Here is a 13,108-nt window from a genome sequence, read left to right as displayed (position 1 = left end):
TTTTGAATAAATATAAAATAATGTAAGTGATTAATTTTTTTTTTGCTTGACATGAAGTAAAATGAATGTAGTGTAAAATTCAATGATTATATTGATTGATGACCAATAGTGATGGTAGATGTAGTGGATAGTGGCTAGCGAGTGACAACGTATTTAACAATGGCCAGCTATTGCTAGTGGTCTACGGTGAGTATGGGTGGCATCTGACAACAGTGATACTAAGTAATTGAGCAATGGTAATGGCTAGCGGTTATAACAAAGTTAACTAACAGTGTATTTTAAAATTTGACTGAAAATAGATGAGTTCATAAAAAATTTTAAATCCCTTATATTTGGAATATTTTGCCTTTTATTTTTTTTAAGCAACCCAAATAGCCCCTTGAAGTAGCTTAAGCTAAAATATTCTTCCAAATTTTCAGGTCATATGCTTAGAAATATAAGCGTTGGGTGAATGTGCTGGTCTAGCAACCCCCCAGTTGAACGACGGTCTCTATCAAGAGAGATTATTGCGTCCGGATATTGAACGTGTCCAGAGATCAATAAAAAAGCGTTACATTATTGGGCGCTCGGTACCGTGCTCGGTACCATACGGTACCCTCAGTACGCTGTCCGGATAGAATAATTTTTCCCCTACCAAACCCTTTCATACACAATCCTCTTGTTGCGTCTTGGAGTATTCGCGGTGGTAGAGAAATATATAATTTAACGTCTTAACTTTGTACGAAAATCCAGCACACAATCAGATAAAAAGAGAGGGTGTAACATTTATGAGAGTCAAATATTTTTATGTGAAAAACCCTTGAAAAAAGAGGGAAAAAAAGGGGCCTAACCCAGTTTGAATGAATCCACTAGTATTGCAGTTGATTACAAATGAGGCCCTTCCTTGGGGGAAGGTCTTAACTTGATGTACATCTTCTAGAGTACATTACATGATGAGAATACAAAGAATTACTGCTGATGTGTTTGTTTGGTTTGAAGGACTGTAGTTCGTGGGCGAAATAAGTCGAAAGATCATAGTTGACAGGCGACGAGGCCGGGGAGAACTCAAACGTTACTTGAAAGTCGGGCGGAATTCCAGCGTCACTTAGAGATCGGGTGGAATTGCAGCGTCACTTTGAAGTCGAGTGGAATTCCGACGTCACTTTTGAAGTCAGATAGAATTCCAGCGTCCTGTGGAAGTCGGACAGAATCCCGGCGTCCTGTGAAAGTAGGGCATAATTCCGGAGTCAATGCGAAAGTCGGACAGAATTCCGGTGTCCAGTGGAAGTCAAACAGAATTCCGGCGGTGGTCGAGGAGTTTCTTCCCTCCTATCATTCTCCTCTTCTCTTCTCCTTCTTCTCTCCTTCTTCTCTTCTTCTTCTCTTCTTACTGGGGTCCTCCCCCCTCTTAAGAGAAATGAAGAGCTATTTCTAGTTTTTAGAGGGTGGCATGACCCGTAAATAGGAGGAAGATTAGGGGCGAATCGGGAGTGGTTTGAATGGACGCCCGATATTGAATCCCTTGATCGTGGACCGTTCGTCAGACATTTGAAGGTCTTAATGATATCAGAATTCGGCGATCTTGGGCTCGTTGGATTCGTCTTGTCGAGCCACTTGATCTGACTATATGCATGTCATATTTGGAAACTGTTTGATAAGCCAAATTATGGATTGAGCCTTCCAAATGTGCTTCGGGTCTTCGATTTGGACACATTTGGGCTCGTATCAAGTTGAATTTGGTGTCGTTGGCTTTGAATTTCCGAGATTCTCAGTTTGACTGTAAGTTTGCTGAAATCGATGTTCAGATGATCCCAAATTTAATTTTTGAAGTTTCCAACTTGATTTCTGCCTTGAGATTCATGGCCGGTTAAGATAATTAACTGATGACACGTCACCTATATATATATATGTATATATATGTATATATATGTATATATATGTATATATATATATTGGAAAAGACACCCAAATCGGAATAATAGGCGACTCAACATTAACATCAAACGAAGGCGACCACTTAATCAACCTCATGTAACAATTATTGATAAAATAGGAGCGGTGAGCAAAGACACGACAATAATCCAAATCGTTCACAAGCTTGATTAAAACATTCTTTGGATTAAGAACAGTTACAGAAAAATCACCGATGAGCTTAAGGTTGAAAAAAAATTTGCGAATAGCTTCGAGGGATGGACGATGGTTAGGAAATTTCCCAACCAAAGCGAAATCAAAAGGCTTAGCAAGTGCAAAAATTTGGGCCTCTGAAATCCACAAAGAGGGCAAACCACGAAAAGTACAGATTTTCAGGTCAGGAAAAGAGGAAGAAATGCCAGATAAAGCCTCACGGAAAGATCTAGAAGAGGTGTTACCATCCAAAAAACCCGGATCAACTAATCTTTTACCGGCCATGAGCACAAATAACTCAAGAAACCAAAGAGAAGGGTGAGAAAATACCCAAAAATGAGTCAAATAGGCGGAGAGACGGCGGGCGGCCGGAATCCACGCGCCGAAGAGGCGCTAGGGCGGCAGCAAAGCGCCAAACGGAGAGGCGGAGAGAGGATCTCGTCCGAGCCAAGGGAGAAGGGCCGTAAAAAGTAGTTTAAATATATTGGAATTAATACATACTGATATTTGTGGCTCATTCCTTACAACTTCTTAGAATGATCGACAGTATTTTATTAATTTTATATATGATTATTCTCGTTATGGGTACTTATACTTAATACATGAAAAATCAAAATCCCTGTATGTATTTAAGATCTCTAAAGTTGAAGTTGTAACTCAATTTGGTGAGAAGATTAAAGTTGTCAAAACTGATCGTGGTGATGAATACTATGTTATATATGATGGATCAGATGAACAATTTCAATGCCTTTTTGCAAGATATTTAGCAAAATGTGGCATTGTTCCTCAATACATCATGCTAAGGACTCCAAGTCAAAATGTATAGCTGAGAGACAAAATATAACCTTAAAGATATAGTTAGAAGTATGATTAATCATTGCCATAATTTCATTAGTGAGAAGCCTTATAGACTACAGTTTATACTCTTAATAGAGTTCCACGCAAAGCAGTAGCTAAAACCCCTAAGCTGGTTTTCCTCAGTTGAGCTGTTGGTTGACTCTTTGTGATTTTCTTGCTTTTCTTTTTGTTTGTTGTATTAGTTGGATCATAGAATCATTAGATTTTGTTTTAAATAATGTATTTTTAAAGAGCTCTTTATCTTTATTAACACGTAATCCCTCCGTGAGTTTCATCCAAAAAAAAAAAAAGAATGTTTGGTTTACCCATGTTTGATTAAAAAATGTTCAAACATCATTCTAATAACGCGTCATTCAAGAAAATATTATCCAAAATTCAAGAAAATATCAAAATATATAAGATCAACTCAGGATAATTCAATATATGAAATAACAAAATATCCATTAATGTGCTTCAAATATTTCTCCTGCAAATATCAAAATGCTAACTATACAAAGAAACATAAAGTAGTTTACAAAATCTAAAAGAACGAATTGCAAGTTATTACAATTCTCTCTCTAATTTCCATACAATTAGTAGAAAAGAAAAAAAAAAACTCAATTTGTGCATCAGAATAAAATCTATCTATTCTTGAGCTGATTATGCTTCTATTCTACAATTCTACCCTTCAGAGGGCAGATCTCAAAGAATGATAAAATTGAATATATGAATGAATATGCTTTTCTAAAGGGTGGAGTTAGTCACCACAACTGGAATTGAAGATGGCAAATCCAAGACATGTTTTTTCTTTCCAAGCAGGAAAAAACTCACCATTGGCTTCACTTCCTCACCAACTTTAACTGCAACCCAGAACAAGAACCTATAAGCCACCACCATCCCAATTAAGATGGCAAGATCAACCCACTTTGAATAACCAACCTCCATTTGCCAATAATCCTTCAAAACCTCTTCCCCCGAAATTGATGAATTTCCACCTCCATTGCCACTAAAATTTAGCCCCAAAAATTCATTTTTGTAGTATCCTTGATTTGCGTATTTATGAAAGGCAATATAGTAGAGTGGGTACTTCCATATCGGCTTCGGCAAGTCACCGGGCAGACGGAAGAAGCCACAGGCAAGGACCATCATCGCTTGTATGGTGGCGCCAGTAATGATGCCCATTAGGTAGTCGGGGACGATGCTTGCGACTATCATCATGAGGCCCTCGACGATAAGCATGCTCGAGTAGAGTATAAGAGTGAAGAATATGAAATGTTGCGGGCCTCTCTGTAGACCGACCATGTAGTAGGCAATAGCAGCAGGAAGGACGGAGATCAGAAATATAAATGGCGCAGAGGAGAGCATGTTTGCAATGGTGAATGCAACAGGTTTGTAATGCCCATTTAATCTCTCTCGACGAAAGATCTATTAAAAGGAAAAACTTGTTAGAATCATGAACTATGAATCAAAGCGAATCAAAATGTTTCTTCAATTACTTCTTTTTCTACACTGTGATATTAAGGCTATGTAATTAATTTACCATAGCTTTATAATCATTTTCAATAGCTCAATTATACACATGACTCATAGATTATCATATAAAATTATTATGAGGAAGAAACAAAAAATAAATAAGATAATAGTAAGACTTTACTGACCTTAAGATCCTCCACAAAAGAAGGAAACCCTCCAATCGCCATGAAAGTAAGATATCCAGCTACGAACATGAGCATTGAACCTCTGGCCTGAAATGCATCATAACATGGACAAAGTTTCACTTTGCAGAACACTTTTGAATAGAGAAATAATAATAATGGTACCTCCTAACCTGAATTGATTCATAATTAAATCCAATATCATAGAAGATTGTTCCAATGCTAAGGCAAATAGCAAAATATATAGCTAGTCTCAGCCAATAATAGCCTGGGTCTCTATACATGTTCACAAATGACCTCTTTGTGAGCACACAACATTGAGTGAAGAAGGGAGCTTGACTTCCCCTCTTCACTATTTCTCCTTTCTACAAAAGAAAAACAAAATAAGATGGCAAATTGATATAGTTTTATGGGTCATGATGCATGTAAAGGCAAATATTACTGCATAACTTACCATGTTGCTGCTTTGAGCTACTTGCCTCAACACTTGTTGAAAAATACTCGAAGATTTATATGATCTTTCAAGTATGTTTATTGCATCTGAAGTAATGTCTGTGGGATGATGCTCGCTACCTTCTCCAATAACCTTAATTTGCTAAAGAAAGAACAACGAAAAACTATTACTTCACTTATTTTACTTGTCTTTCCATTAAGATTGTATAAATAGAAAGAAGATTAGTTTAGTTTTCATCTAACCACATTGAAGTCTTTATTGATTGTTCGAAGAAAATGATCAGAAGGATTCCTCATTTGTGGGCATGGAAAGCCATTGGATGCAAAGAACTGTGTACATCACAATAGATAAATGATTTAGCAGAAATAAACAAGTACTCGACTGTCTACATATAGTGAAAGAATATTATCTCAATAACTCAAAGATCTTTTGTCATATTAGGATTATATTTTCTTCATAACTATTCTGTTTTGGCACTAATTGATCTAATAGAATATTAAAATTGAACAATTCGAAGCAAACTATATGTACAAAACGCAAAAATTTAAGCTATGCAAAGCTGTCAATCATTCAAACTTAACATACAACATTGCATTGGCTCAATGTTGAATTATTAACTTCATACCTCGCTAGTTAAAGAAATTGGGCCAAAATAGATTGTGTTTCCCGATGATAAAAGACACAAATTGTCAAATAGATCAAACACTTCAGAACTTGGCTGGTGAATGGAGGCAATGACAGTCCTTCCATGGCGACGTGCAAGGTCTGCTATCCGACTCATAACATGGTACGATGCTGCACTGTCCAATCCACTCGTGGGCTCATCAAGGAATAGTAGCTTTGGACGGGTCAACATCTCTATGCAAATGCTAAGTCGTCTCCTTTGCCCACCACTTATGCCTTTGCTACTTCGACCTCCAATTCTAGTATTCATAGCCTCTTGTAAGCCCATCTCCTTGATCACTGTATCTGCTCTCTCCCTCTTCTGAGCCTTGGATAATGAATTAGGAAGAAGTAGCTCTGCAGAATAATACAGGGCTTCTCTTACAGTTAAAGTTGTCATTAGAACATCATCCTGAGTGACATATGCCTACAAAAATCAAACACATATGTGTTATGTATTTTTCATGATTTGGAGACATTTAGTTTGCATGTCAAACATTTTGTATTTTTTCTTGAGAATTAATTAATTTGTAGTTCAAATGAGTTCTTACTGAAGTCCCATATGCAAGTGCTTGCTTTCGTCCATTTACTAAAATGAATCCAGATTGGCTCATACTTGACGCTAATCTACCTGCCATAAGTAGGTGAACATAGTTAGAAAGTATAATTTTGGAATAATTTTGTTTGATTTTAACTCAAGAAAATTTGTTATGTTGATGCTTAATGTCTTAGATTGTGAAAAACAGATAGAATATAGAATCAAAGGAAGAAGAGGTTCATGATTCAATAATTTGATCAGAGTTGAACTTGATGATATAATAAATATTAATTTTACTCAAATTTTGTCAAAAAAATTAAACATAATCATATTATCAAATATAGAGCATATATATTAGATAATTTGAATAATTGAATAATTATAAAATTAAAGACATTAAATATTTGAGTAATTAGCCTCTTTATTTGAGCAGCTAAATAACATAATTTAATAATATGCACACTTCTATTTTAAGTAGATATAAAAAAGAAAAAAATATATGTAAATATTCTAATTTTCTAAGAAAAACTAATTTATTAAATAATAACATATCATTCATTCATTTGATTTCTTTTAGAGTTACTTTTCTTGGTAAACTTAGGCTTCGTTTGGGATGGTTTTTTTACTGTTCTCATCAAAATGATTTTTTTAGTATTTAAATTTTTTAATTTAAAAAATTTTATACTAAAAAGCTACTTTAAAAAATAATAAGAAAATTGTCTTGAGAGAAATTATTTTGTGCGGATGCCGAATGCAGTCCGGAGACCAATCAAAATGAGCCACGTCGGTACCACGCTTCAATATTGCTTGGTACCGCTTGGTATTGCTCGGTACCACGCTCCGTATTGCTGACGTGTTTCATTCTAATTGGTCTCCGGATTTAGAGCTGCATTCGATTGTACGCACATAATACTTTCTCCCCAATTGAAGCCCTAATATCAGCAAAAAAATTGAGAAGTTTATATGAGGTAAATAATATTTATTTTTTTATGCTTAATTCCGGCAGCCAAAACAAAGCAAAGGTAAAGCTTTCCCAAAACGAGAGAAGAGCAAGTAGTAGAGTACAGGAATAAAAAATCCGATTATTTGGAATTCCAACTCTGAATCTGCTTTCTATAAATAGTTGTGGATGAATCCATCAAAGTGACCGATAAGAAGACGGTGTTTAGATGACAATGAAATTCATGTAATGAGGGATGGGGTGGTCGATGCGAGAAATTATTCTGTGTGGAATCTGGTTATAGAGTTGTGTTCGGATGCCAGTAAAATCATTATACATTGCGTGCTTACGTGGAAAGTTAGGATATTCATTTGACTTCTTACCCGACCCGTTTGTCTTTTCGGACTTACTTCGGACGAAGAGAAATCCGCAACAAATAAGCAGTAATTAAGCAGAAAATGCGTAACATATACACAACAAATACTCAATAAATACGAAACAAATACGTAATAAAATACTCAATCAATACGCATATTTTACGCAACGAATACGCAATAAATACTCAATCAATACGCAAGTCAAATAAATATGACGGACTTTTAACTTTCCACGTAAGCATCCGAACACAACTCTATAACTGGATTACGCACATAATAATTTCTCGATGGATGCGACCTTGCAAGAGGGGAACTGACACTCTTTAAAAAACCGACCAATTCGGTTCAATTTTTAAAACATTGAGTATATATAAATGCAGAACATTATATCCTTTTAATTTTTATAAATTTAAAAATTATGAAAATATTTATTGAAAAATGTTGAATAATATAATATTTATTTATATCTAACCAATAGAATAAATATTATAAAATTTTGATTCTTGTGAAAAAAAAGAAGATAGGACACATTTTTTATATTGGTAGAATTTTCAAGAATAAGTTTGGCACTCAACGAAAAATCAACTTATATTAAATCATTTGGGTGTCAGTGGATTAACCCTAGCAATCATAAACATTTCATCGCTACCTGACCATACTTTGCTCCCTCGCTAGCTGCAACCATTTTTTTGTGCGGATACGGATGGCGTTTGGAGGCGAATCAAAATGCGGCATGTCACTTATTTATTGTGTACCGCGGCTAGGTACCGCTGTGTTAGGGCTGCAAATGAACCGAGCCGAGTCGATTATGTGAGTGTTCATGTTTGTGTTCATTTAATATTAGCTTGTTCATGTTTGGTTCATGTTTGTTCGAGCTTTAGCGTTTGTGTTCATGTTTGGTTCATTTAAATTAAGGAGTGTTCATGTTCGGTTCATTTTCAGTTCATGTTCGTTCGTTTAGTGTTTATCGAGCTTGTTCGCGAGTATATTTAACAAATTTTTTTAACTATCAAACAAACACGTTCATGAAAATATCTATGAACAAACACATTTATAATAAAAGCAATTGTCTATGTAACAAAGGTAATGATTATTTATATTTATTTATTCTATAGTCAAATATTAATTATTTTTATCGAGCTTATTCACGAGTTCAAAATCGAACATGAATCGAGCTTTTTATCGAGCTTAATGTCGAGCTTATTCACGAACTTCAAATGATTTTGTTCGCGAACATAAATGAGCCGAACACATTAGCGTCCAAGTTTGTTTATTTAAGAATCGAGTATTTAAAATATTGTTTAAGTTTGTTAGTTTAGTTAATTAAACGATCGCAAACGAGCTTTAATCGAATCGAACAAAGAGTAGCTCGTCGAACGTTTGGTTCGCTTGCAGCCCTACGCTGTGTACTAGATGATGTGACGCGTTCTGATTCGCCTTCGGACAGTCTAGTATCCGCATCGAATAATTTCTCTCTCAACGAAAATTTATTATGTGCGGATAAGGACGGTGTCCTGAGGCAAATTAGAACGCGCAACGTCACTCGTTTGTTGTGTATCACGATTAGGCATTGCTATGTACCGGATGACATGGCAAGTACTAATTCGCCCCCAAACAATCTAATATACGCACAAAATAATTTCTCCTCCTCAACACTCTAACCTCCTTCATTGCTTGCAACAATTCCTTGATCACCTCCACGGCTGGTGACCTCATTTCCCACTCGTGGAGATGATTATAATATAGATTTTAATGAATTATTTATTTCTAATTTAACATAATATTATAGTATTTGCATTAATTAATTATTCATTATAGTATATTTATAATATAAATTAACCACCGAGTCCTTTATTTTTGTTTAATAAAACAATTTACACCAAGCAAATTATGAAGAAGCAATTTCATTCATTACAAATAAAATCCGATATTATAAATTAAATTCATAAATAATAATGATAATAATAATTTTATCTATAAATAAAATATTTAAATTTTTTTGTTTACGAAATGCTTCCCTATAGATCAGAACTTTCTACCAAAAACTTCTCTTCCAACTCCCCTTAATCTAAAGTAATAATAATAAATGTTCAAATAATAACCTGAAAGAGCATCAAGCAGGGTGGACTTGCCGCAACCGGATGGGCCCATGATTGCGAGGACCTCGCCGGGCCGGGCGTAACCCGTCAGGCCTGCAAGGATGGTGGTAGATTTGCTCTTGAAGCTCGAAGTTGTCACCCAAAGATCCTGCCATGTTAGATACACCCCTTTGGCTTCCTCCGACCCGCCCCTGGCCCAACTCTCTGACCTCGCCGGCCCTTCGACCTGCCCACCTCCGGCCTCCTCGTCTACAGCCTCCACCGCGAAGGAATAGCTCTCCGGTGACATACCTTAAAGTAATTAGCTTCTTAGGAATATTTAGCTTTAGAATTCCTTAGTGCTGTCCATTGTAGATTTATAGGCAGCCTGCATTGACTGCGAGTCTGCGAGCTTCCTCGTTTTACAATGCTTTGCGGCACTACAGAGAATTTTAAATTTATTTATTTTCTTATTTTGAAATATGTGACGTAATTATTAAATTTCTATAATTTAATCTTTTGGTGAAAAAATCATAATTTTAAAATAAAAAAAGTCGATAATTAGTTTATCCTATTTAAATATAATAACTAAGAAAAAATAGTAAATCCTTATCATTAATTTGATGTCTTATTGATGAACAATTATTACGTCATCTGACCGGACGTAGAGTTACGTTCGGCCGCCAATAACATGTCGCCACGTGCTATTACTCTTTACCGCGCGGCCCGACGACTTGACTCGGACCGGAACCCGGGAATGCTATGTTCGTGATTTTCTCAGTATTGCTCGGTATTGCTTTGCAAAAACGAGAAATACCGCTCTGTGAAAATCAATACCATGCAAATACCGAGCTGTACCGAGTTTTTCTACAACTCGGTACAACTCAGTATTTGCTCAGGATTTGCTCGGTATTGTTAGGGATTTGCTCGGTATTGCTAGGTATTTGCTCCGTATTGCTAGAAAAAACTAGGTACAACTCGGTACAACTCGGTATTTACTCGGTATTGCTAGGTATTTGCTCGGTATTGCTTGGTATTGGTTATTGCCGAGCAAAATCGACCAATACCGAGCAATACCAAGCAATTTTTGGTCCGTTCCGGGTCAGGTTGTCGAGGCGCGCGGTAAATAATGAAAATGCGTGGCGTGATTCTACTGGCGGCCGAACGTAGAGTTGCATATACGTTCACCGGACCAATTAAAAGTTCCTTATTGATAGCTTTCATTGATTTTCCTCTTCGAATTTCGAAAACACGTTTTTCTTTAGCAGCTGGAAGGTTTGTTAAGCAATGCAACCCTTGATTTTTATTGGTTCTTTTGAAGTTTGTCTTTCTTGGTAACTCAATTGACTCGACATTAATGAAGAACTTGAAAACGCTTTAATATTATGGTGAATCAAACCTGAACTTGTCAAATTTCAAATATCTCTCAATTTCTGAACTCTTATTATTATTGTTTATTTATAAAATAGTTTGTAAAGAGGCAGCTCGCTTTCATGTGTTGGTTGGGAGCTTTGGGTGTCAACTAAGTGGTATTGGGATAGCCAAGTGGTATTGGGTTCAAGTCTTACAAATATATTTTGTGTGTGAGTTCACCTTAATTGAATTAAATGTCGACAAAAAAAAAAAAAAGTTTGTATATTATATATTTTTTAAAAAATATAGCTTGTAGGTTAGTGATATGTGAAGTTAGAACATATTTCACGGCAAAAGCTTCATTTTGGACGGCTTTTGTGTGACGGCCCAGACATCTATAGTGAAAGGATTCATCGACATTCTTGTTTATTCTGATGGGTTTTACATTTTGGCCACTATTTTTTCTCAACTTTCAACAAATTTTTATACTTAAAAGCTGCTTTATATAGCAGTATGAAAGTTATCCCAAATAAAGCCTAAGACTACATCATGCTTGTAAATCTCAAATAAGCTATATCATACTTCCATTTTTTTTTTTTTTTCTATTACCTTATATAAGCACTCAACTTCTATCCCTAGTCTAATCTCTTTTCAAACTCTTTTTCTTCAATAACTTTCGCTATGCACGGAGATGAGCCTCTCACTGACAATCTCAACTTGGTCGGAGCTGGCCACCTTGTCATGAACTCAAGCTAGCTAAGGATTCATCGTTTTCATTTATCGGTGTTGAAGTTGGTTCTCTTTGATCAGTTTTGCATTGCTAGAATGTCCCACTTCTCATGCCTTGCTCACTCCCTCCTCATATCATTGTCTTCCCCACCTTCCCGTTGCTAAAAAAACATGGTATTTTTTTTTATGGGACATTAAGTCAATTAAGACAAATTCACACACACAACATATACACCAGACTCAAACCCAAGATCTCTTGATTAGTAGTCAAAATTCTCAACCAACAAACCAAGGTGACCCATATACATGCGGTATTTTTTGTAATTTAAAGAAAAATGATCAATTGAAGCTATCTATAAGACATTAAATTAATGATCCGGTTGAAGCCCTTGGCTAGGTTTATTGATTCCAGGCCAAATTATTAATAATATTATTTATCGATCAAATTTGATTGAAAAAAAATTGGTCAATTGATTGTTTTAAGAAACTTTCTCGACAATACACATTGGACTTCTTATCTTTGAACGTATCATATAAAAAGATATATATATATATATATATATATATATATATATATATATAAAGATGATATTTTTTTAAAATTTTAATAGTTTATGAACAGTAAGCTATTTCATGATAATTATGCAATTACCTTACAAGTCTAATTTTGCTATTATTAAATTCAAATAGAGAAGAAAATAAAATAAAATTCGGTACAAGTTCTCTCCAAATTCCACTTTCGGTATTTTTTTTAATTTAAATTAATTTATTATTCTCAAAAAATTTTCTCGTCATCAAAATTATATAAAAAAAAGGAGAATAACGTGCTTTGACAAGCCAGCCCTACGAGAATTATCCATATCCACACGTGTAAAGGAATGTTAGTTTTGCTTAGTCTGAACTAATTATCCATAGGTCATTTTCATTATATAACTATTTAAGTCCGTTTATAAGTCAAATAAATTAACTTTAATTCCGAACATTTCGGGCATGTTTTGTGACTTTTGTCTGATTGCAGAAAGGAAAATTACTTAACTAACAGAATTCCGTGAAGAAATAAAATACATCACTAATCTTTCAAAAAATAAAAAAACATCAAAATATAGTATTTAAAAATTAGAAATGTGACACTTTCTTGGAGGGGTGTCAATATTTGACCAAAACGGGTCGGGTTCGGATTCAAAAATTGGGTCGGGTTAGCTATTTGATCCGAAATTGACCCGAAAGTGACCCGATTTTGACCCGAAAACTCGATTTTGACCCAAGATTGAACCAATTTTAACCCGAAAGAGGAGATTGACTCATTTTAACCCGAAAATTATCAATTTTTTTTTGTTGGAAACGGGTCATTCGGGTCGTGTCGGGTTGACCCGGACCCGAA

At 35.3% G+C, this 13,108-nt stretch overlaps 1 protein-coding gene across 1 annotated transcript; it reads right to left on the bottom strand.

Annotated features, from left to right (window-relative positions):
• Positions 1-3,417: 3,417 nt before the first annotated feature.
• LOC110094235 (ABC transporter G family member 11) lies at positions 3,418-9,972 on the bottom strand. Its single transcript, XM_020819419.2, has 8 exons — positions 9,670-9,972; positions 6,264-6,343; positions 5,675-6,139; positions 5,292-5,378; positions 5,050-5,190; positions 4,769-4,960; positions 4,599-4,685; positions 3,418-4,365 (listed from the first exon to the last, which is right to left on the bottom strand). Exons 1-8 carry the CDS (start codon positions 9,953-9,955, stop codon positions 3,685-3,687), a joined length of 2,019 nt encoding a protein of 672 aa, XP_020675078.1. The 5' UTR covers positions 9,956-9,972; the 3' UTR covers positions 3,418-3,684.
• Between the last annotated feature and the right edge of the window lie 3,136 nt (positions 9,973-13,108).

Source organism: Dendrobium catenatum, unplaced genomic scaffold (assembly GCF_001605985.2).
Source record: "Dendrobium catenatum unplaced genomic scaffold, ASM160598v2 fragScaff_scaffold_85, whole genome shotgun sequence".
NCBI lineage: Eukaryota > Viridiplantae > Streptophyta > Magnoliopsida > Asparagales > Orchidaceae > Dendrobium > Dendrobium catenatum.
Note: the sequence above shows the minus strand (reverse complement) of the source record. Positions and strands in the feature narration are given on the sequence as shown.

Excerpts from the sequence above, each read along its gene's own strand:
- LOC110094235 (XM_020819419.2), bottom strand. The coding sequence starts at position 9,955 with ATGTCACCGGAGAGCTATTCCTTCGCGGTGGAGGCTGTAGACGAGGAG. Across the intron at positions 4,961-5,049 it reads TAGCTCAAAGCAGCAACATG|AAAGGAGAAATAGTGAAGAG; the intron begins GTAAGTTATGCA and ends TTTCTTTTGTAG. Across the intron at positions 4,686-4,768 it reads TTAATTATGAATCAATTCAG|GCCAGAGGTTCAATGCTCAT; the intron begins GTTAGGAGGTAC and ends GATGCATTTCAG.